At 56.0% G+C, this 23,557-nt stretch overlaps 3 protein-coding genes across 6 annotated transcripts; 1 reads left to right on the top strand and 2 right to left on the bottom strand.

The window, feature by feature from the left end:
• The first annotated feature begins 453 nt into the window (after nucleotides 1-453).
• LOC144068834 (laminin subunit beta-1-like) lies at nucleotides 454-12,918 on the top strand. 3 transcript variants are annotated; one of them, XM_077593683.1, is made up of 33 exons: nucleotides 454-568; nucleotides 878-1,053; nucleotides 2,151-2,286; nucleotides 2,976-3,049; nucleotides 3,290-3,478; nucleotides 3,557-3,620; nucleotides 4,240-4,442; nucleotides 4,572-4,692; nucleotides 4,769-4,957; nucleotides 5,057-5,233; nucleotides 5,378-5,490; nucleotides 5,579-5,658; nucleotides 5,732-5,867; nucleotides 5,956-6,114; nucleotides 6,184-6,317; nucleotides 6,419-6,539; nucleotides 6,618-6,804; nucleotides 6,934-7,077; nucleotides 7,176-7,407; nucleotides 7,478-7,641; nucleotides 7,972-8,196; nucleotides 8,302-8,519; nucleotides 8,738-8,834; nucleotides 9,518-9,887; nucleotides 9,956-10,140; nucleotides 10,225-10,466; nucleotides 10,531-10,737; nucleotides 10,813-10,957; nucleotides 11,031-11,238; nucleotides 11,304-11,445; nucleotides 11,772-11,948; nucleotides 12,029-12,188; nucleotides 12,273-12,918. In XM_077593683.1, the coding sequence occupies exons 1-33, from the start codon at nucleotides 532-534 to the stop codon at nucleotides 12,407-12,409; spliced, it is 5,349 nt and encodes a 1,782-aa protein (XP_077449809.1). In that variant the 5' UTR covers nucleotides 454-531; the 3' UTR covers nucleotides 12,410-12,918. The 3 variants fall into 3 exon arrangements, with proteins under 3 accessions (XP_077449809.1, XP_077449811.1, XP_077449810.1); XM_077593685.1 differs by lacking the exons at nucleotides 454-568; nucleotides 2,151-2,286 and having other exon boundaries at nucleotides 922-1,053; XM_077593684.1 differs by lacking the exons at nucleotides 454-568; nucleotides 878-1,053; nucleotides 2,151-2,286 and adding an exon at nucleotides 2,801-2,908.
• eri1 (exoribonuclease 1) lies at nucleotides 12,919-16,453 on the bottom strand. 2 transcript variants are annotated; one of them, XM_077593688.1, is made up of 8 exons: nucleotides 16,363-16,453; nucleotides 16,080-16,170; nucleotides 15,168-15,340; nucleotides 14,869-15,094; nucleotides 14,706-14,789; nucleotides 14,451-14,560; nucleotides 14,151-14,265; nucleotides 12,919-13,304 (listed from the first exon to the last, which is right to left on the bottom strand). In XM_077593688.1, exons 2-8 carry the CDS (start codon nucleotides 16,152-16,154, stop codon nucleotides 13,062-13,064), a joined length of 1,026 nt encoding a protein of 341 aa, XP_077449814.1. In that variant the 5' UTR covers nucleotides 16,155-16,170; nucleotides 16,363-16,453; the 3' UTR covers nucleotides 12,919-13,061. The 2 variants fall into 2 exon arrangements, with proteins under 2 accessions (XP_077449814.1, XP_077449813.1); XM_077593687.1 differs by having other exon boundaries at nucleotides 16,080-16,427.
• Nucleotides 16,454-16,537: 84 nt separating this feature from the next.
• LOC144068835 (transmembrane and coiled-coil domain protein 3-like) lies at nucleotides 16,538-23,227 on the bottom strand. Its single transcript, XM_077593686.1, has 6 exons — nucleotides 22,820-23,227; nucleotides 18,883-19,047; nucleotides 18,614-18,703; nucleotides 17,816-18,531; nucleotides 17,617-17,752; nucleotides 16,538-17,544 (listed from the first exon to the last, which is right to left on the bottom strand). Exons 1-6 carry the CDS (start codon nucleotides 22,820-22,822, stop codon nucleotides 17,242-17,244), a joined length of 1,413 nt encoding a protein of 470 aa, XP_077449812.1. The 5' UTR covers nucleotides 22,823-23,227; the 3' UTR covers nucleotides 16,538-17,241.
• Nucleotides 23,228-23,557: the final 330 nt, after the last annotated feature.

Raw genomic sequence — 23,557 nt, 5'->3', positions numbered from 1 at the left:
TCCAATTTTTGCTTGCCATTGCATTTAGCACGCGCACATTGGTCGCTCGTAAATGACATTCAAGCAAATATTTATCAATAGTCGTTATTTTAATATACATTTTGACAGTGATATTTCTAAAACAGAGGGCCAAATGACTAAAAAAAGAGCTTTGTGTAGTAGTTTTTGCCTTTTTAATAACCCTGTTTTTAAAGGTGAATATAATAATAATAATAACAATAATAGTAATAATAATAATAATAATAAATCAATGAAGAAAAATGATCGAAAATGAACATCAGCATTGTCCAGTGCTATTGCGCAATAGTTCTACTGATGTTTCTTCCATTGGGTTACATTCAAACCAGCAGGGGGCGCCTTTCTGACAGCTGGGAGGGGCCGATGTTGGTGGGATGCGGACCAAGAAGAACTCCCACGCAGTGTTAAGACTTTCTCCAGTACTCATACACACACACACACACACGGACAGACAGAACGAACCAACAAGAGAGACGCGTAGACGGGCGCCGTCGACTTTGCGGACAGGCCGTCATGTCGCTTCTTCTCATTTACGTTTGGACGGCTTTGGGTGAGTTTATGGAGGAAGGGAGGGGGACTGGGGCTTGGTTTGCTTCCCAACTTGTCATGTTTTCCACTTTGCTGCCAAAAAAGGCAACAACAACATGGCTTCTAACGGAAAGCACACGCCGCCGGCTATGACTCAAGTTGATGGACTTGACGGTAGCCGGCCGGGATGTTCGCCGGGGGCTTCAATTGTCGGCCGCAAGCGTGTGCGATGACTTACTTTTTGGACCGACCTTTTATGGCGGAGTCGTTGGGACGATCATGTTGATGATGATGATGAGGATGACGATGCGCCTCTCCCTCCCGGTTTTAGCGGCGCTGTGGTGTCCCACCTGGACGCAGACCCCCGAGTTGGCGGGCGTGTGCACGGAGGGCAGCTGCTACCCGGCCACGGGTGACCTCCTCATCGGACGCGCCCACAAGCTGGAGGCCTCGTCCACCTGCGGACTGCGAGGGAGCCAGCCTTTCTGCATCGTTGGGCACCTGGAGGTGAGCCGGCGAGCCCCAACCAAAATAGGAGCGCCATCGAGGCGCCGGGCCCCACCAATTCTCGCAGCGGCTCCGTTTTGATTTCGACACATCCTGGGAAGGGGGGGGGGGCGACGATTTGAGTGAATCGCCTGCGTGCTCCGTCAATTGTTCTCTGGACGAGCTTTTTTTTTGCAACCCGTCCGTGGGTGCTCATGCTCGGGTTTTCTCACTGTTACGGCGAGTGGGAGACAAGACGTTCCCGTGTGGACAATAAAAAGCACTATGCGGTGGGCGGGCGGCACAAATGTCGGCCTGTTTCCGCCAAAACGCCGGCGGCGGCGGCGGCGTGACGTCAAGGTTTTCGTGATGAGTCGCACTGTGGGGTGTCTTTGTGCACCGGGATGAGCAAAGTCTTCAAATATGTGCAATTGAATGAGAGGAAGTGGGGGGGGGGGGGGGGCGGAGGGGGCTCGATGGCTTAGGGTTGTTTTCAACCATACCAGGGGTCGGGAACCTTTTTGAAAGAGAGAGCCATAAATAATTCCTATTTTCAAATGTTATTCCTTCAGAGCCATACTCAAAATTTAAAAGTCATAATACATGAAAATGTGCATATTTTTTAGTCATTTAACATTGTTACGCTGTTGCTAATCAATGATTATCAATGAGAGAATAGATGCAGAAGACTCTAATGAAAAAAAATCAATGCCGCAGTGCCGACGTGACGTTCCTATTGGTACGTTCGGGACTCGGCTCGCTCACCACTGCTTTCCATATTTTAGCTCAGAGCCATATGCACCCATCAAAAGAGCAACATGTGGCTCCCGAGCCATAGGTTCCCTACCCCTGAACTATACCAATGTACAAGTGAGACCAACACAGAATAGAACAGCTAAACGTTTGTTTGCTTTCAAGAGCCATGCGAAGCATTTGTTACAGTCACCTTAGGGCTGAATTTTCTCAGGTGAACCAGACGCACACCCGACGTCCCGGTAGCTTCCCGATAGTACGTCTGGTCTGCCACGTGCGCGTCACGTCGGCAGGATCCCGTCGCGTGGTCTGAAAAGGCGACCGTTTGTTTGCTTTCTGCAATGTTTCATGGTCGGGGCCGTCAGGAAGAGACCAAGTGCTTCCAGTGCGACTCCGGGGAGCCGTACGACCGGGACGTCAACCCGCGGAGCCACATGGTGGAGAACGTGGTCACCACCTTCGGCCCCAACCGCCTCAAGACTTGGTGGCAGTCGGAAAACGGTGAGTCCGACACGGGCGAGACGTTCCCGTGGGAAGCTGGCTAGTAATGAGGAGAAGGGGGGTGGGGGTGTCTTTGTCGGGGGGGGAGGGAGGGTGCTAAGGGGAGTGTAAGGTTGTAAGGCTGTAGCATAGGTGACAAACAGGTGTTTGCTTGTGTGTGTCCTTTGATGCATCAGAAGGAAAAGCTAATGTTAGCAAAGTCCAGGGGAAATGGACCTGCCGGGGGTTTATCCCCCAATATACGTGCACCAGCGGACTTATTAACAGGGAGTTAACATGTGGGAACAGATGTGTAAAGTGTGTCTAAAGCAGGAATCCCCATCATCTGCTTTGTTTTCCCCGGGGGAGTGGTGGGAAGGAATTTTCAACGGGGGGAGGGGGAGGGGACGTCAGCTGCAGGAAGCTGCAGATGCACTTTATCACTTTGGCCTCCATTTCCTAATCCACCAACCGCGACCTGTCCGAGATGACTCGCGCCTCTGCTGCCGCGTGGGCGTTTTCTACGATGGCGCACAAGCGCTCGCCCTGAAAAATGCGCTTTCCGTGTGACCTCATCGGATTGTCCCCTAGGAGGAAGCGTGGTGGGAATCACTTGGCCCCGTTTAGATTTCAAGGCGCAGATGTGCGTCGTAAACACACGCGTTGAAGCCAAAGTGCGCCAACTCAGACTGTTCATTTCCTGTGCGCAGGTGTGGAAAACGTGACCATCCGACTGGACCTGGAGGCCGAGTTCCACTTCACACACCTCATCATGACCTTTAAGGTGCGTCTTAAGTAATCGATTGTCGGGAAAGGGTCCCGCCAGACCCCGACAGCTGTGACGGAGAGCGCTGGGAAGAGAGCGAGGAGGAAAAGGCCGTTCCGTCACGGTGACGGCGGCCAGCTGGAAGCAAGCTGCCTCGCCCCGCCACCGTTGCGACGTGTGGTTTTAAGCGTGGGTGGAGGGCGGCCGGAGCGCTCCACCAGCGGGCCGCTCAGGTTTTTGCGCCGTGCCCGTTCGCAGACGTTCCGGCCGGCCGCCATGCTGATCGAACGTTCCATGGACTTCGGGAAGACGTGGCGGGAGTACCGCTATTTTGCGTACGACTGCCGGACGGCGTTCCCCGCCGTGTCCCCGGGGCCCGTGGTCAAGGTGGACGACGTCATCTGCGACTCGCACTACTCCGACATCGAACCCTCCACCGAGGGAGAGGTCCGTTTGACGGAAGGCGGCAAAACAAAGGCCACGTGCGGCCCCGACACCGACATCACGTCTCTCTCGCCTGGCCAGGTGATCTTCCGAGTGCTGGACCCCGCCTTTGAGATCGAGGACCCGTACAGCTTGAGGATCCAGAGTAAGACGTCCCCCGAGATAACCGTCTTCTTCTCGCTCCACGAGTTGACCCCGTCGGAGAGAGAGGACCGCTTCCTTCTTTCTAACCCCAGAGAAAAGTGCGGAAAATGCAGTCTGGGAAATGAGGTCAGGCAGGAAGAAAAGCCTGGGAAGGAATTTCACATGTAGAGGCGGATATGTCCACGTACACGTAGCGGACTTTCGCGCCCAACTCAGAACAACCAAAAATACGCCTTTTTCCCAAATTCTCTGGACACGTGGCGAGGGGTCTCTCTCTCTCTGTCTCTCTCGTTTTCTCTCTCAAACGGAAACAAATGTGAGCCAAAAGAATCTGGCCATTTCAATGGCGGCTTATCCCGTTTGGGGATCAAAAGAAGTTGGGGTCCGTCTTCGCCGACGTGAGGGGACAGGGAAGCGCCGGCTAAGTTGCCGGTGGATTTGCGGGCAAGCCAGTCAGGGTAACAAAGCATTTGCGTTGGTGGCACGCAACACGCAAAGGCGTGGGTGGCTGGGGACAGACTTACTAGCACGCGCCAATCAAAGTTGGGGCTTGTTTGCGCTTAGGATAACGCTTCCCCCTGAATATGAAATTCATTCATTTCTCCCAATCGTCTCTTCAGACATGCTGAAGATTACCAACTTGCGCATCAACTTCCTCAAACTGCACACGCTGGGCGACAACCTGCTGGACACGCGAGAGGAGGTGACGGAGAAGTACTACTACGCCGTCTACGACATGGTCGTCCGCGGCAACTGCTTCTGCTACGGCCACGCCTCCGAGTGCGCCCCCATCGACGGAGCGCCGACGGGGGGCGAGGGCATGGTGAGAGGAATGCCAATTCCGCCTCCGCCGTTGCCGCCGCCGCCGCCACCGCCGATGCGTCCCAGGCGGACCCGTGGCGCCGAGGAGAACGTCTCCTGAGCAGCTTCCGTCTGGTCTGGTCTGGCCCAGGTCCACGGCCGCTGCGTGTGCAACCACAACACCGAGGGCCTGAACTGCGAGCGCTGCAAGGACTTCCATCACGACCGGCCGTGGAGGCCGGCCGAGGGCCGGAACACGCACGCTTGCGAGAGTACGCTTTGAAAGAGCGCCGTCCGGGGAAAGTGGACGGCGTGCTAAAAAGAAGTTTGGGCCTGCCTTCTCCTCAGGGTGCGAGTGCAACCGTCACTCCGACTCCTGCCACTTCGACATGGCCGTCTACGTGACCACGGGCAACGTCAGCGGCGGCGTGTGCGACGACTGTCGCCACGACACGGTGGGCCGCCAGTGCGAGCAGTGCGCGCCCTTCTTCTACCGCCACCCCGACCGAGACCTCCGGGACCCCGCCGTCTGCGAGCGTGCGTTCCGTCCGTCGTCGCTCGGGCGGCCGGGTGCCGATCCGGCCGGCCGTTCCATCCTCCGGCTCCACTCACCGGAATCTTTTTTTCCCCCCGAAGCTTGCAACTGCGACCCGGTGGGCTCGCTGCGGGGGGGTCTGTGCGACGCCAGGACCGACGTGGGCGCCGGACTGATCTCGGGCCAGTGCCGTTGCAAAGGCAACGTGGAGGGGGCGCGCTGCGACCACTGCAGACACGGACACTACGGACTGGGACAAGGGCCGCACGGATGTCTGGGTAGGCAAAAGCACCCTCGCCGAGAGCGGCGTTCTGCTCCGCGGGGTGTATTTGAAAAGGAGAAAGCTCCATGATGATTTTGTCCGATTCCCACGACGTGGTCGGACATTGACGGGCTGACTTTTGTTTGGCGCGCTCGGGCAGCCTGCGCCTGCAATCCACTGGGAACGCTGCCGGGAGCCGACTCTTGCGACTCGGAGTCCGGAAAGTGTTACTGCAAGCGGCTGGTCGGAGGACACGAGTGCCACCGCTGTCTGGTAGGTAGACGGTCTCGCCCGGCGGTCTCGCCCGGCGGTCTCGCCCGCCCGCCGGCCGTCCGTCTGAACGCGCCAGTATCTACCGTAGGCGCAACACTGGGGCCTCTCCAACGACATGGACGGATGCAGAGCTTGCGATTGCGATCAGGGAGGAGCCCTCAACAATAAGTATGTCGGCTAACTCACCGTTACGGTCGCGGAGTCAGAGTCGAGCGTTCCACGACGAGGTGACCTTCCGCAGCTGCGACCCGGCGTCCGGACAGTGCGAGTGCAGGGAGCACATGTTCGGCCGGCGCTGCGACCAACTGGAATCCGGCTACTACTTCATCGCCCTGGACCACTACACCTACGAGGCGGAGGACGCCCACCACGGACCTGTGAGCACAGCAATCATCATCATCATCCAGGTCTTGAGAAAATGATTTTAAAAAGGACCGCCCGTCTGTTTGTCTGTCTGTCTGTCAGGGCGTGTCGGTGGTACACAGACCCCATCCTCTAGATCGCAGCCCCACGTGGACCGGGATGGGTTTCGTAAACGTACCGGAAGGGGCGTATTTAGAGTTCAACATCGACGACATCCCAGATTCCATGGACTACGACGTTCTCATCCGCTACGAGCCGCAGGTTAGCGTGACTCCATTTCGACCGACGTCGATGGTTCCATCGCCGTGACCCAGAAGCGCTTCGCATTAGCTTCCGGAGCAGTGGGAGCAAGTCAACGTGGAAGTCGGACGTTCGATCCCGCCTCCCGACGACTACCCCGCCCACTGCAGCGGCTCATTCAGCGACGGAGACGAGCAGTACGTCTCTCTGGCGCCCGGTTCCAGGTAACGGCCACCCGGCGTTCATCTGGCTCGCTCGTGGGGCGAGAGCCTATTTCCTAAAGCCCCGCCTCCTTCCCTCCCTCCCTCCCTCCTTCCTTCGCAAGACACATGTTGCTGCCAAGCCCCGTGTGTCTGGAGAAGGGGCAGAACTACAGCATTCGCCTCAGCTTGCCCCGCTACTCCTCCGAGAGCGACACGCAGAGCCCGTACACCCTCATCGATTCGGTAGGTTCGACGGCAAGGAAACGTGCCGTGCCGCCCCAGGACGGGTGGGTGGGTGCCTTACCTTCTTCTCTGGCGTAGCTGGTGTTGATGCCCAGAGTGCAGGAGCTGGAAATGTTCCGTGGCACGGAGGGCCGAGCGGCGTGGGACACCTTCGAGCGCTACCGCTGCCTGGAGAACAGCCAGAGTGTGGTCAAGAGCCCCACCACGGACATCTGCAACGACTACGTGTTCAGTGTCTCCGCGCTGCTGCACAAAGGAGCCATGCGTAAGGCCGGTCCTCTGACAAGTAGCGCCAGTTCCTCGTTCTGGCGCCAGTTCCTCGGTCCGGCGCCAGTTCCTCGGTCCGGCGGAATCCTTCCCTTTCAAATCCTCGTCTTTGTTTGACTTTTTCTAGCATGCCAGTGCGAGCCGCAAGGCTCCGTCAGTGCCGTGTGCGAGCCCAGCGGAGGCCGGTGCCAATGTCGCCCCCGGGTCGTCGGCAGGACTTGCGACCGCTGCGCCCCCGGGACCTTCCTTTTCGGCCCCGCCGGATGCAGGCGTAGGTTTTGGCCGGCCGTAGAGGAGACGGTTCCTTTTCTTTGGGGCGCGGCCGCAACGTGCCCCTTCTCGCCGCAACGTGCCTCTCTCTCGCCCCAGTCTGCGACTGCGACCCTCGAGGGTCAATCGGCGCGCTTTGCCACCCGTCCACGGGACAGTGCACGTGCGTCCCCGGGGCCACGGGCCGCCAGTGCGCCCACTGCCGAGCGGGATTTTGGGGATTCCCCAATTGCCGAGCGTGCCGATGCAACGGCCGCAGCGAAGCGTGCCACCCCGAGACGGGAGAGTGTCGAGGCTGCCGAGATCTGACCGCCGGACATTACTGCGAGAGGTAGGAGAGGGTGCCCACCCAACCCCACGGTCCCGGCTCATGGGATCGTCGCTCCTTGCCCCACGCAAAGGTGTCAAGACGGCTACCACGGCGACCCGGAGTTGGACTCCGGTGGCCGCTGCCGACCGTGCATGTGCCCCGACGGGCCCGGCGGCGCACGTCAGTTCGCCGACAGCTGCTACGCGGAGGCCGGGACCGGGCAGCTGCGGTGTGTCTGCAGCCCCGGCTACAAGGGTACGCTCGGGCCCACTCTGGACTACAACGGGGGTGGCCGACCGCGGTCCTCCGGAGCCGCGATCCGCTCCGTGTTTTTCCACGTCTCCCTCCGGCGACACACCGTTATCAAATCATCGGGATCGGCGGTGTCAAGCTGCCGATGACTTGATCATTTGATTCAGGTGTGCTAGAAGGAGGGAAGGAGGGAGGCTTAGGCAGATATGGAAACCAGAGCGGAGACCGGACGGCGGCTCTCCGGGACCGGAGCTGGCCACCCCTGCCTGGCCCGGACTCCAAATTCCATTTGCCGAGCTCTCCGCAAAGACCTTGCGCTTTTACTCCGCTCAGGTGCCCGCTGCGACGAATGCGCCCCGGCTCACTTTGGGGACCCGCTGGCGCCCGGCGGCCGCTGCTCGGCGTGCCGGTGCAACGGCAACATCGACGAGCACGACCCCGAGGCCTGCGACGTTCGGACGGGGGCGTGTCTCAAGTGTCTGCACCACACGGACGGCTCCGCCTGCCAGGACTGCAAAGCCGGCTACTACGGCACGTCGGCCAATCGGAGCTGCGGGAGTGAGTGGCCGCCGCGCGTAGCATCCGGCACGGAAAAAGCACCGGCCGGCCGTCGGTGGCGGACCTCCAACGACTTTGCTCTCGACCCGCCGGGGCGTCTCGCAGAGTGCACGTGCCACGCGCCGGGCACGGCCCCGCACGCCTGTTCCTCGCCGGACCGGTGCCAGTGCGACCGGCGCAGCGGGCAGTGTCCGTGCCTGCCCAACGTGGTGGGCCGGAACTGCCAACGCTGCGCCGAGGACACGTGGAACATGACGAGCGGGACGGGTTGCCGGCCATGCGACTGCGACGCCGTCCACTCCTACGGCTCCTCCTGCGACGAGGTGAGCGCCGAAGAAAATCATTCTCCTCGGGGTAAGAGCGCGTGGCCAAGGTCCGTCCGGCCGGCCGGCCGGCCGGTGGGAATGGCTGCTCTGGCTTTCCAGCCGGCCAGTGGGAATGGCCGCGCTGGCTTGCGCTCCGTTTTGCTAACCCTAACCAGCACAAGCCGCGGCGAGACGCTCCTTCGTCAATGTCGACGTGTGTTTGCTTTGAACCCTAGGTGACGGGGCGGTGCTCCTGTAAACCGGGATTCGGTGGCAGGACCTGCCGAGAATGTAGGGAGCTCTTCTGGGGGGATCCGGAGGTCGAGTGTCACGGTACGCCAAATAGGAGCGCGGGGGGGGGCGGGGCAAGGCGAGGCGGGGCAGTGGTTTCGCGGCAATCGACCAGTCTTCAACAAGACTCACTCTCGCCCCCTAAGGGTCAAAGTGGTATCGTGTGAGAACAGACATTGGATTAGCTGCTTATTCCAGGAATGACCTTGTGTTCCCAGCTCATGAGAACCAGATGTTCTCAGTCTTCTCTCTTTTTTTTGGCTCATCCCAGCAACGGCCTCATCACTCTGCGGGAATCCTTAACAATTGGGCGCTAAAAGTTGTTCAAACCGTGGGGCGGTGCCAAGTGGCCAAATTGTTGCATGGGAGGAGGGCGTGGCGCTCCACCGCCGTGTGAGAGACAGTCGTAGCTTCCACATTTGAGAGCTGTCAACTTGAAAGCCCAGCTCGTCTGTACATTGTTGAGTGGGAGGAGACTTGTCTCCTTGCCGGGCCTCGCCAAAGTCGAGTCCGCTTGAAAAAGCCTTCAATCAGGCAAACAAGCACGGGAGGAGGCGGCGGCGGCGGCAGCATTCCTTTGCAGGCTTGTGATGTAACTAAGGGGCACTTGGGGGCTTAGTCTGCTCCGTCGCCCTATGTCAAAATGGGGCTATTTCCTCAGTTCTTCACCAGGCGAAGCCGGCCGGCCGGCCCTCTTCATTTTTGCCCGTCCTCTTTTGCCGCAGCTTGCGACTGCGACGCGCGTGGGATCTCTAGCGAGCAGTGCGATCGGGCGACCGGACACTGCACCTGCACCGAGGGCGTTTCGGGCCCCCGCTGCGACGAATGCGCCAGGGGCTACCGGGGGGACTTCCCGGACTGCCGGCCTTGCCACCGGTGCTTCGCCAACTGGGACGGGCTGGTCCGAGAGCTCGCCGACCAGACGCGTCGATTGGAGGCCGAGGCCAGCCGGATGCGGACCGACGGCGTGACGGCGCCGTACAAAGACTTGGTGGCCAGCTTGGACGGCCACATCGAGGCGCTGGGGGAAATCGTAGAGAGAAACCCCGCGGCGGCCCAGCTGGTGGAGAACCAGGACCTGATGCATCGGATCGCGTAAGTGTGCAGACGCGTGCATCCATGCTCCCTCCGAAGCGGTCCTTGAATGGAGGTCTCCTTCTCAGCGGCGTCATGTCCTACGTGGACGGCAAGCTCAACACCACAGAGGAGATCCTCCACGTCCTTCGGAGCGACGCCAACGCCACCGACGGCAACCTGGACGAGCTGACGGAGCAGGCCGACGGGTTGGGGCGCCTTGTCCAGGAACTCAGACAGCGGGTGTTTGATGCCAAGAACGCCAACTTGGAGGGTGCCCATTTACACTTCTTGCAACTTTTGAACGGAGCGGTGGGTGCAAGACCTTGACGAGTTCTGGGGATTTTTTTTTTTAAAGGTGCCACGGACACGATCGCCGAGGCTAGCGAGGAATCGCTCCAGGCGGAAATCCGAGTGAACGCCTCGACCGTCGACCCCGGCAATGCCGTGCGACGGTCGGCGTCGCTTCGTGAGGCGACGGAGGAGAAACTGAACGGCAGCCAGAAGGAGTTTGATCGCCGGCATCAGCGGAACGCGCAGAAAATAGACAAGCTCCAGAAGGAGACGGACAAGCTCCAGTCGTCGGCTCTGAGCCAGAAGGTGAGAGCCGACGGGCGCCCGTCATTTGCTCCGGAAAAGAGCCGTTCGCTCTGCGTCGGCGCAGGTGTGCGGCGGCCAGGCTCGGGGCGACGAGTGCCTCGGCTCTTCTTGCGGCGGATTGGGCTGCGCCGAGGGGGACGGCGCTACTCGCTGTGGCGGAGAAGGATGCCAGGGCGTCGTCTCCGCCTCCCAGAGGGCTCTTCGGTCGGCCAAAGAACTGGACGGGGCCATCCTCGCCGCCGCCAAGCAAGCGGACGAGCGCTCCAGAATGGCCAGTGGACGCCTTTGCCGGCCCCTTGCCTTGTCTCGGACTTTTGGCGACGCGTGGACTGCCGCTGCCTTTCAGGTGTGGGAGGCCAGCAACGGCGCCAGGGAGGCCAAAGTCCACACTCGGCAGGTGCTGATCAAGTCCAACCGGAGCAAAGAGCGAGTGGAGCAGAGCAACGAGCAACTGCGACGCCTCATCCGAGACATGAGGGACCTGCTGACGGGTAAGGGGGCTCCGCTTCGGCCCGCCGGGCCGGAGACGGACCGCGCCACCGACACCTCTGGTCCGCCGCGCAGACGACAAGGTCAACGCGTCCGTCGTGGAGGCGGTGGCCGACCACGTCTTGGCGTTGGAGATGCCCACGTCGGCGGAGAAGCTAGAGGAGCTCACCGCCGAGATCGGGGAGAGGGTCCGCGCCCTGACCGACGTCGAGAGCATCCTCAGCCGGAGCGCCGACGACGTGAAGGCGGCCGAGGAGCTGTCGAGGCGGGCCCGGGTCGCCAGGTAAGAACGGTCGGCGGGGGAACGGGTAGCGGCCGATGGGACTGGACCGTGCTCTGGTCCGTCAGCGGAGAGGCGGGAGACCTGAAGGAACGATCCGACGCGGTGAAGACGGCTCTAGACGAGATGGAGAGGGCGCGGGCTCTCGCCGCGGACGCCGTTCGATTGGCCCAGAACGACACAAAGGGAACGGAGGATTTGTTGCTTTCCGTGAGTTGCCTTTGGGCTTGGCCTTGGCTTTAGGCTTCGGTTAGGGCACAGGTGGCAAACTGATTTCAGAAAGGGCTAAGAGGGTGCAGGTTTTGCCTCCCCGCTGAAAGCTACAGCGCGGACACTTAGGCCAATGGGGAGGTCTGCTGGAAAGAAGCAGCACCTGACGACGGCAATCAACCCATTCCAGTCGGAAGAGGACAGATTGGCCAAAAGGTGTCGTCTTGGTGCCCGGGAACCAAAAAGCGCACCCGCTCGGCCCTTTCCGGAAGGAGTTGGACACCTATGGGTCGGGTCGGGGCGTGGCTAACGTCCAACCGTTTCAGGCCGACTCGGAGACGGCCGAGTCGGAGCTACGTCTGGGCAACGCCACGGGTCGCTTGCTGCGGCTGGAGCGCGAGGCGGGCCTCCTGAGGCGGAACCGGCTGGAGGCCGACGGCCTGGCGGAGACGGCGGAGCGCGGCGGCGAGCGGGCCGAGAGGGATGCCGAGGAAGCCCGGCAGGTGGCGCGCAAACACGACGCCACCCCCCAGGTACTCCGTCTCTCGTACGGGAGCCTGACGCTTGTCCCTCGCCCGCCAAGGAATTGGACTCGGAGGTCAAGAACAGAGTGGAGGAGGCGGAGGACTTGATGGAGGACAAAGGGGAGTCGGTGCTGCGGGCCAGGAATCGAGCCGACCGCTTGCGGAGCGAGGCCGGCGACCTGCTGGCCGAGAGTAGCGGCAAGTTGCAGAGGCTGCGAGGTGAGCGGACGCTCGCCCCGAGGGCGTGGCGTCGTGGCGCGCCGCTGGCCGTGGCGTCACGGCGCGGCGCTTTGGTGCTTTCAGAGCTGGAGATCTCCTACGAGGCCAACCAGAGAATCCTCCACGCCAAAGCCGCGGAGCTGGCCCAGTTGGAGGAAGACGCCCGCCGCGCCCTGGACGACATCAGCCATAAGGTGATGCTGTACAGCACCTGCCAGTGAGGAAGAGGAGGAGGAAGAGGAAGAGGAGGAGGATCCAACCGAGGCAGCGGCCAGCCAACCCGACCAGTGATGACCGTTTTTCCGCTTTCGGTCATTTTGACCACTACACGCCAAACGGACCTCGCGCACCAAAACCAAAGTGTCACCAATACACTATTCACTCACTCGCTATGTGCTAATTGTATTGAGCACTGGTGGAGTATTTTACACGACAAAACATTCAATGGTTTGACATGTACGTTCATTCTAATTTGAAAGGCTTTGGGGAACTGAGATTTGGATGAACTTTGGTGTATCTAACCTCCAATTTTCTTAACATGGCCGACGAGGCCGAGAGGTACAGTATTGACTGACCAATGATTCCAGTCTCTTGTCCAACAATATTTGTTTATGGAATCCTATTTAACCAAACTTTGGATGCAAATATATACTACTAAAGATGAGAAAAACTGCTTTCAGTCAATCACTGGGATGATTTTTTGTAATAATAAAGCAGCTCGACCCACATACACACTTTAGCAGCAGTGTTTATTCCTGTAAAATAGAGGATAGAAAAAAAACCTCAGGTAGAAAGAAGCGCCACGGACAAGAACGGGGCGGGGCCAGGCCGGGTCAGACCGGATGAAAAGCCAAAAGAGACAAAGCAAGTCTCCTATCGGCGGTTGCCGGGCCAGCGGGGAGGCGGGGCCCCTTCCTCGGCGGCCCAAGCGGGCGCCGGGAGCAGCTGGCCGGCGTGCAGGTGCTCGTTGACACGGAGCCGACAGCCGTCCCGCAGCATGCGCAGCGCCACGCGGGCGATGTTGCGCGAGTCGTCCAGGCCCGAGTGGGGGCGGCCCTCGTACTGCAGGCCCAGCTTGGCCAGCATGGTGCTCAGCTTGATCTGGATGTGGGGGACCTTTTGGCGAGGGATACAACGCGTTACTGGCTTCCAGTCAAAAGCCACGCCCGCGGCCTCCGCATTGTCAGCGTGGCTGCGCGGACGGCCGGCCGCCGTCTCATTTATGCTCTCGGCCAACTGAGGTCATGTCTCTCAGCGAGGCTGCCGTTTGATTTACACGGTCAGCACCGATTTGGAATCTTAGTCAACTGAGGAGGACGCAAATGGACTTGGTGACTTTTATCAGCCACACATCTCCCTCTGCTGGCCGTTAGCCGAAGCGCAAGGCTTTTGATTGGGGGCTGCAAAAAGCACGAAAGCGATGCACATTGCAGAAGAGTTGGTTGGAGAGGAGTGCTTTAAAGTTTGGCGCAAATGCGCTCATTTGGATGAAGAAATGTCGACCGAGGCAGCCAGCAGCCATGATATCCGCGTCAAAAATGAACCCGCGGGCCGTTTTATCATTAAGCATTGGACAGCTGATCTCAAATCATTGCTAAATCACTTACAAGAAGTACTACTTCACATCAAATGTCCTAAAAGACAAAGCTAAAGCACTCTGTGCATTGTTCAATTCTTGAAATCAAACATTTTCTACTTGTATCATTTCGATTGATCCTCACCCGTATATGGAGACTTTTGTTTTTAGAGAGCAAGAGATAGATAGACACGTCCATTCTCTTCTATGTCATGGATGTCACGACACCAAAAGAATGGCTAAATTATTTGTTTTCTAGATTGAACTCAAGTCAGCCTCCAAGGGACAATATTTAACTTGAAGGAATGCATGATTTCATCTGGTCTTTCAAATTGAATGGCAACAAGAAGTCACCTGGTTGACAGTAAAAAGTCCAAAAGTCAAACCTTGTAGAAGTTTCTGTAGGCTTTGCGTATGTTGATCCACCTCCTCGCAAACTGCGGGTACCGGATCTGGCTGAGGCGACATTGGATGTTGAGAAACTTGCTCATGTCCCAGGCGCTGCACATGACCAGAAAAAAAAAAACAATCAGGATCTGAAGAGTTGGGGGCGGGGCGAAAACATTAAGATGGGGGTGGTGCCAGGGCAGGAAGGGTTAGGGGGTTGGCGGTGCCACAACGTTATGATTATTATGATGATTATTTTTTGCCTTCTCAAATCAAAAAAGTGAAAGTGTGCCACTCACCCGTCTGTGAGAAAAGTGTATTTGTATCGAGTGCCTAGCTCCTTCTCTTCCAGCCACTTGACCGCCTGCTTGAGGACCAGCGGAAAGGGCTGGGCCGCGTTCACCGTTTCCTGGGTGGTGGGGCGCGACAAAAACAAAGACAAACACAAACACAAAGGATGAGGTGACGCAAAGGAATGGCTGGTGAGCAATCACTTGTCATGTCATTCATTTCAAGGCTCCAGCCGCCCGTGAAAAAAAGCAAAGAAAAGGCACCTGCGTTATTCCCGTGAGCTGGACGCAGAAGTCTGACAGTTTGGAGCACAGTTCCGGTTTAACGTATTCCTGAAAAGTCCCCGCCTGAGGACAAAAGAAAATGCGCTCAGGTACCCGGCCGGGCGCTGGCCAATTGGGATTTGGGGGCTGATTCCTCTCTTACAATCTCCAAAGTTCGCGTGTTGATCAGCACCATAGGGAACTCGATGATTTCGTGCACAAAGTCCGGCGGGTTGTCCTCCTCGCACGTGGCCTCAAAGTCCACCACGCAGATGTAGTCGTAGTAGGCGTCCGCCTGCCCGGCGTCGCCCGCCGCCGCCGCCGACGATGTCAACTTCTGCTTCTTGTAGTGGCTCTTCAGTCGCTTCTTCATCACGTCTTTGACGCCTCTGCGTTGACAAAACAAGGCCAGTCCAGCGGGCGCCCGCTCGCTCGCTCGATCGGTCGCTCGCTCGCCCCTACCTGGTGTCCAGCTTCAGCTGAGATAGCTTGAGACGAAGCTCCTCCTTGGACATGCGGTTGATCTGACCGTTAGCCAAGGAGATCTCCTTGTACACGGCGTGGCTGAAGTCACTGTTAGATGCCCGGGGAGCATCTTCCTTTTCTTTGGGACATATGGTGCTGCCAGGTTTCAACTGAGAAACAATAACAAGGCCAGGTCATTAGCGTTAATACAAGTACAGTGGTACCTCGTCATACGACCGCTCGTCATACAAAATTCTCGTCTTGCGCGAAATGCGTCTAATTTTACTTCTATTAAACACATTTTATTACTATTAAACCACTCGTTATTTATGACTTTGTCAATATATGGCGAATTAGAAGAAATAAAACATTTTTTTCCAATCCAATATCCTGTTTTTGGTGTTTTTTTCAGCGGGTTGGAACGAATTAATTTGTTTTCCATTCATTTCAATGGGAAACGTCCGCTCGAGTTACGGGAATCTCGTCATACGATCTCAGTGTCAGAACGGATTACGCTCGTATGTCGAAATACCACTGTACCTGCCTGGTGTTATGATATTTAAAGCAGACGGAGACCAGATTGTGAAACTTGGTTGTTGTTTTTTTTAAACTCTTTTTTTTAGGACTACGTAGCCAGGGGAAATGACTCGGTTTTCTCGTGATGTACATTTCTTATAGCAATCTTGATCCTGTCATCATTTAGCTGCTAAGAAGCTGACGTGGGGTTATTTTTTTGTCCTAAGGACTGAGTAAAAGCACAGCAAGCACGAATCTCGATCCCATGTTTCACGAAATGGTCTCAAATTCGCAGTTGGTGTGGTCTCATAGCTTTGATAACTTCCGACAGGAAAAATGGATTTTCCGTTTTGACAGCAAGGCTGGAATCACGAAGAAAGAAGCCCCAAATACCTTGTTGTCATCGTCTCCGTTTGACACGTTTACGTTGCCGTCCGCGCTGTGAATATTTTCCTTGTGGTCGTCCATTGAACTCGATCCAAATCTAAAAGAAGCACATTTAGCCTCGTCGCGCTAACAGGGAGCGCTACCAAACATCGGAAGTGATTAAAGGCGCACTCCGAGTTTGAAACGCACTATCGTCACTTGTAACCGCACAAAGTCAAATATTTGAATAGTTTAGTATGCATTAAATGTCACGAAAAGGTCGTTGTCAAGATCGGGCGACTGATATTACCAGTTACACAGCATGAATGATTTTTCTTTCAACTTTTCAACCTCAACTTCCGCTTGAGTGTTAGAGCAAATGAAAATGAACAGCGCTACCCTGTGGTCGGGTGGACAAACTGTAGCTCATTTCCTTCCTCCATATACATAGTGCATATACAATACTTCCCCATTTGGAGACAAGCGAGCGTGTGATGTCATTTTATTTCACTCCCTAGTGATGCTTTGGGGAGCATTTCATGAAATACAGCATGTTTTACATGTTTTATTTATTTATGTATTACAAAAGACATGGTCCAGAGTATCATGGGAGACAAATGCTTAAAAATGTGCGCTTTTTGTGACTTTAAAAATGAAGAAATGACGCGTGAAAATAGATCTTTTTTTTCCTTACGGTCTTTAGACGGGAAAGAAAGGCGCCAACTGTGAGATCTGGTTCAAGCTCCAGTTAACATCGACAAACAACCCTCCCTCATTCCAAGTATACGTACATAACGCTGCATTCAGGTCACACTGAAGACCACAGGACGTTTCCACTCCTGTTTTAAGTGGTGAAGGCCACTTGGGAACGGTGAAGCATCACCATTTAACCACCGTCATGTTCTGTGTTGTAGATTCCTCAGGGGAAGAGTACAAGAAGAAGAAGAAGAAACAGAGGAAAAACAAGCCGGAAGGAATTTATGAAAAAAAAAATAACAATAGATTTTATGGCAGTCAGGAACACTTTAAACTTTAAGTGCTGATGTTCCCATGTCCGCACGAACACAACGCAAAATGTGACAAAAGGCAGTTCAGGACAATGTTTTTTTTCCCTTTTTTTTTTTCTCTCCCCTTCCCCCCTCGATTCACCTACGTGCGTTAAGAGCCCGCTCGGACTCGAGCGTGTCCGTCAGTGCGTCAAGAGCAGTCGCTCCAGCGCGCACTGCAAATGTTCCGAGTTCTTCCACAGCAGCGCCAGGAGGGACACGCCCACGCAGGTGAGCGCCAAGCGCAGGCGGCTGCGCAGGAGCGGGGCGGCGAACTTGGCCGCCGTGGACACGCACACCAGGATGACGGTGGCGAAGGCCAGCATGATGTTGATGCACTTGCCCAGCAGCACCTTGGCGTCGGCGTTCTCCAGCTGCGCCGTCTGCTGCTGCTGTTGCTGCAGCTCCAGCTTGGCCACGCGGGTCTGACACGACTCCAGCACCTCCTGAAGAAGTGCCGGCGGCAAACGGTTTAGGGGGAGGAGCCGCCGGCAGAGCCGTCGGGGCGACCGCCTCACCTGGATGTCCCTGGCCCTCTCGTAGGCCTGATAGGCCACCTTCTCCTCCACGCTAGCCAGCTCTTGCTTCAGATTGCCGGTCTCGTGCTGGTGGAGCTCCGTCAGGTCGTTGAGCTGCTCTTCCAGGCGCTCGTACCTGACGAGGTCAATGGTGCTGAAAGGGGAGCGGTGGGGAGCGGTGGGGAGCGACGGCGCTCACCTGTAACGCTCCTCCTGCAGCACTTGGGTGAAGTACCCGTAGTCGTGCCTGAACTGCACTTCGAGCGCCCGGATGTCGTCCCCCAGGCAAGTCTGCGCCTCCCGGACGCGGCGGACCGTCTCCAGGACTTCCGGCAGCCGGCCGTCGGAGCGGGAGGTGGCGGCGGCGGCGGTGGCGGCGGCACCGGATCCGCCCGCGGGGTTGCCGTTGGAGTCGATGGAGGCCGAGGTCCCGGTGGAGCACTCGTCGTCGCTTTGGTACTTGCCGGCCTTGGCCACGACGGTGGCGCTCCCGCTCAGGCCCCGCCCGCCCCCCTCGCCGCGCAGCCCCGAGCCGGCGTCCATGCCCTTGAGGTGCGCGATGTTGTCGGCGCTGCCGTACTTGTTCCGAATGAGGTTGGCCAGGCCGCGCGACTTGTTGAAGAAGAAGGGCGCCGAGAGCGAGACGCCCGGCCCCACCGTCTTGACTTTGTCCAGCGCGGGGTGGCGGGCGGGGGCGCCCTCCTTGGAGTGAGCCCCCGCGTCGCCGCCGCCGGCGCCCTCCTTGCAGTGAGCCCCCGAGTCGCCGCCGGTGCCCTCCTTGTGGCCGGCGGGCTTGCCGTTGGCCTCGCTCTCCTTGGCGCGGCGGTGGTACCGCTCCAGCTTCCTTTGCAGCCTGGCCACGGAGTGCGCCGACTTTTGGTTCTTCTTCTCAAACACTTGACGGATGCGCACCACCTGGGTGGGGACGTGTCAACGGCACCAGCCAATGGAATGAGCCCGACTCGAGCCCGACTCGAGCCCCGCGTTTCATCTGCACCTGTTGCTTGTCGGCATTGTTGACCAGCTTCAGGTACTCGGCCACGTTCTGGTCCCGCGCCGCCTGCTCCACTTTGATCTGCTCCGTCACCTAAGATGGCAGGCGGGACTGTTTGTCAACATTCCCAAAGCTTGCGACGGCCAATATCAGATGTCGTTGGAAGGCCATTTCATTGGATTCGAGCGTGGCCACTGGGAAAGCTGGCCGGTCGGCCGGGCGGGGATTTTGCAAGAGATGATGTCGGCGTCACATTCATCTTGGGCTCTCACCTTGAGTATCTTCTGCTGCAGGCTGTCGATGCCCAGCGCCCCCTTGTTGAAATCCAGACCCACGCCGCCGCGACCCACGGCATCCACCGCGTCCAGGTTGGACTCGGAGCCGCCGCGCCGCATGGGCACCGTGACTCCGAGGACGTGGCAGCCGCTACGATCCACCTGGGTAAAAGTGTGAGGAATTAAAACAAAACCAAAAAAAATCTATTCTGTTAAGGTGTGTGTATATATATATATATCTATATATGTTGCACAGTTTCAAATCTGTCTCAATCGGTGTACACGTGTGTTTTGCTTGGAAATAGACAAGAGGTGGCTAGACTTTGACTGGTGTCCACTAGCAATACACACACGGCTGAAAAGAGAGTGCTACGTCTTACGCAACAAAGGCCCCTGTGATGTCAAGGTGCTCATTGAAATACTTGACAATGAGCACAAGTGGAATAGACCGTCAGCGGGCTGCATTCGTTGACCTTTGTCGTCCTCTTATCTTGCCGCTCTCGGGATAAAAATGGAATTTTAGCACTGAACCGCTGTAGGCTTTAACGCAGCACACCATGCAACAAATTAAAATAAATAAATAATAATAACCAAGCCGGTTTGCGTCGCCAAGCGGCCAAAAAGGTCAACAAAGGGGGAGGGGACATAGGGCAGAAGCTATGCTAAAATGACCAACTCTAAATTACAACTACATTTAGATTCATAGCACGTGTGCACCAAAACACAAGGAAAAAGGAAAAGGACGGTGGAAGGTGAAAAAAGCCCAGTGGAAGGCCGGCCTCGGGTTGCTCCAAAGTACGCTTAGCTGGTGCCAGCCCCGGACTGCCATTGGCGGATGCTTTGGATGTCTAACACCGTCAATGGCAGCTGCAGAAATTACATTACGCTAGTACCAAAAAAAAAATCTAAAATCAAAACAGGAAGTCATGTTTGTTCTGCTGTGCCGCAGAGAATCAATCCACGTGAATCCGGAGACAATGGTAACTCGTGAGGAAGTTAATGACAGCTAATATAACAACATACAAAATGCTGTCATTAAACAATTTAAATGCCTTCCTTCGTTTTGGTCAGACGACGACGACATGTGCCCCCACGTGTAGCTGGAGATTTAAAAAAAATAAAAATAATGCAACCCCCCCCCAAAAACTGTTGTAATCCCTCCTCTTCTCTACTCTCGTAATCCTGACAATTTAATCTCGGAAAGATTACAAGGCAACCCGAGCTTCATTTTTTTTCTTTTTCGGGGAAAAACGCTGAGTCGGCATGCACTTTTGACCACGCAAAAATGAGAAAATCCATGTCAGGTGTTTGAATATATTGCAAGGAAAAACTAAAAATAACACGCATTTGCAGAGCTGTTGGCTTCCTGAAGGTGTCAGAATTTTTTTAAATATTTTTAATAGTGTAGTTAAAACTATTTCAGGGTCAAATGTCTTCCAAAAATATGAGCATCAAATCAAAATACAAAAAAAAAAAAACATTTACCAAAAAGCTATTTTCCCAAAACAGTTGCTTTTAGTACAAGCAGTACACTTTTGACTGTAAATTACTCATCAAGTACGGTAGAAAGCAACTTTGTGGGTGAATGAAACAAGAGCATCTTATCTTATATTTGATTTGCTGGCCTTGAAATATAAATGACACTGCTTTTTTTTGGAGTAATAATGACCGCAAGACACCCAAAATGTGAGGCCGACGTTCTGGATTAGGCAAGCGGGCGGTCAAATTGGAGTTTACGATTGTCTATTGATGCTTCGAAAAGGGCCTTTTTTCCTCCATTTGTGCTATTTCCATAATCCCATCGAGGACATTTAGAGATCAAACTAAAGACATGCGTTTCTCTCTCTCTCTGCCACTGTATCAGCTGCTTGGGCATGACTAATGTGTGTGTGTGTGTGTGTGTGTGTGTGTATCACTTTAACAGGCAGCGTATTCGCAGTCTATTTAATCCGCAGCGTGTTACTCACACACCCTGGCACCGGTGTGTGCGCGCATCTACGGACGTCAGGATTAGCCCACATTATCTGGCTAATCCGTCGGCATCGAACTCGCGCAGTTGCCGCGTCGCATCGGGATAGAGGAGTGCGGTCGCCGTGACGACGCAGAGCGACGACTATAAGGCGAACGGCGTCTACTGGCTCCAATGTTCCCTCTAATTTTTCGTTGGTCTGGGCAGAAAGACAACCTCCCAGTGTGAGCGACATCATCGGTACTCGGATGATTCGCCTAAAGACGTTTCGCCGACGGACGTTTGACAGACGGGCAGGTCGCCCAATGGACATTCCGCGAACGTTCATTCGGCGACCTGTCCGTCTGTCAAACGTCCGTCGGCAAAACGTCTTTAGGCGAATCGTCCGGTCACGACATCATCATTGCTCGCTATGGGCACACCAGTATCACACCTGCCACAAGCAGGTGCATGTCAATGTTCCCTCTAATTTTTCATGTAAAACATGCTGGAAAAGATGAAAAACATAAGAGTGGACAGAGCTACTGCCACTGGCTGCCGCTTAAACGGCGCCATCATGGGGAAAGGGGTAAAAAAAAAAGGGGATTTTATTTACTGCGCGCCATATGATTGCTGCTGCGCAGAGAAGACAAGAGTAGTGCGCAACTTAGAGGGAACATTGAGTGGCTCCCCTTTGTCGCCGGGGCGACTTGGGAGCTCCGTCCAAAACAGTACGCGCTTGTCCAAAAGCCACAAATGACCACAATTAAAGAAGAAGAAAAAAACAACAACAACGACATAAGTGTGCCAATCAACTTCCTCCAAAATGCCCAATCGACCCTGTGGATTTCAGTTCCGTAGCAACTGAGGTCAACGTGGAGCCATCTCAAATTTGGTGGGAAAATCCAGCAAAATCTTTTGCCGTGAATTTCTTTGAAAGGAAAGGAAAGGCAAGCCGCCGTATATTCCACCGTCCGACGTCAACACGGACGAGGGCGAGCGGGACTTCCGAGGCTTTCCACGTCGACGTCCCGATAACGAGACAAACGGTGGAGCGAGTCCGAGCAACCCCCCCCTGGCGCTCTCCGACAAGGCCTCGGGAGTCGGCGAACCAGGCGGAAGGAAGACCGCTTCCCGATGCCGTAATTGGACTTTTGGTTGAAATGTCAAAGGGAACCCGCGGCCCCCCCACCCCCGAACGTAACGGAGCGTTAACGATAGCATCGAGGGGAGGACTTTTGCCAAAAGACGGGGGAGAAAAATAGCGACATAGAGACGCTTATCGGAAAGCAATGGCGTCCAAACAAAGACGGGGGAGGGATGGAGCACTTGGGAACTCTGGCCCCCCGGGTGTGACCTTTAAAGGCCGCAAAAGCAAAATAGTGCTCCAGCTCGGTGACGCGGGCCGTCAAAGCACGAGCACAAGATCCACCTGAGGGGGAAAAAAGCTCCAAATTAGGGCAAAGAAAGAGTTTGGCCCGAACACCTGACCAACCCGTTCTGCCTCGCATGCGTGCTTTGCGTGCTTGGCTTTTGATGATTGATGACTCGTGCTTAGCGTGCAAGCAAGTCAAGTTCCAACGTTTCCAACCTACTGCCACCTCCGATGGGGTTTTTTTATTTCCCATTTTAGCCGCTTTCCTTTCAAGAAAACGCCTCTCCTCCTCGGGGGTGCTCCAGTTAGGGGAAAGGAAAGGATAGGCGAAATAGTACGTACATGGCGATGCATTATTTAAGGCACAGCTTTCGTAGGGGTTGTCAAAAGAAATGCTGTTGTCAAGTGGGCGACGACTTACCTGATTTGTTTTCATCAACGTGGCACTAACACACTTGCAAATTCAAATAGCCCCAGTGGGGCTGGAATCAACTGATCAACTGTTGCACTGTGTTCGAGGGTTAAGTGACAGTGAACGCCCATACATCAAATCAAATCAAATCAAAATAAGACGTGAACGTGCATAGCAAAAAAATAAATAAGACGTTTACCATGTTGGCGTCGATGGCTTGGCCGCGCCGCGCCTTGCGCTAAACTTTTCCCCCAAGTAGTTCCGCTGGTTCCGGGCATCGTTTGTTCGTCTGTTTGTCTGCTCGTCCGGTCGCCTGGGCTTCAATTGTACGTCCCAGTTTTCGCCTTGCAATAGCTCCGACTGAGGGGACGAAAGAAAACCATCTCGGCAGACTGCAAATCCCGCTCAGCGTACTCGTCGTCCAGGCGCCACACCACGTCGACTAGCACCGCGAGCCCGTTCGCCCGTTCGCCCACTCAACCGTTCACCTGGCCGCCCGTCAGCCAGGCAGTCCGGCGTGGGGAACGATTTGAAACCGCCTGCAACCCCTCGAAACCCGGGTGAAATAAACAAACTCCGCCCGTCGCGTCATGGCCAGGGGGGGCGTGGTGGGAAGTGGCGGGGCGTGGTGGGAAGTGGCGGGGCGTGGCTGCTTGAAATCGTCAGCGTCATCTCAATTCAAGTTGATACCTGTGCAAAAAGCCATAACTTGACGATCCTCTAAGTCAGGGGTAGGGAATCTATGGCTCGGGAGCCACATATGGCTCTTTTGATGGGAGCATATGGCTCTCCGCTAACCTGTGAGGTAAACTATGGAAACTGCTGGTGCAAGGCGCGGGGCGTCAAATCCAGCCCGCCCATGTCTTTTAATAAGGCCTGGCACTCCTGTGTGGATTCGACGTCCACCTCTGTCCATGGCACTCAAACATAATCCTTC

This window comes from Stigmatopora argus, chromosome 23 (genome assembly GCF_051989625.1).
Source record: "Stigmatopora argus isolate UIUO_Sarg chromosome 23, RoL_Sarg_1.0, whole genome shotgun sequence".
NCBI classification, from domain to species: domain Eukaryota; kingdom Metazoa; phylum Chordata; class Actinopteri; order Syngnathiformes; family Syngnathidae; genus Stigmatopora; species Stigmatopora argus.
This window is presented reverse-complemented; position numbering and strand designations above follow the sequence as displayed.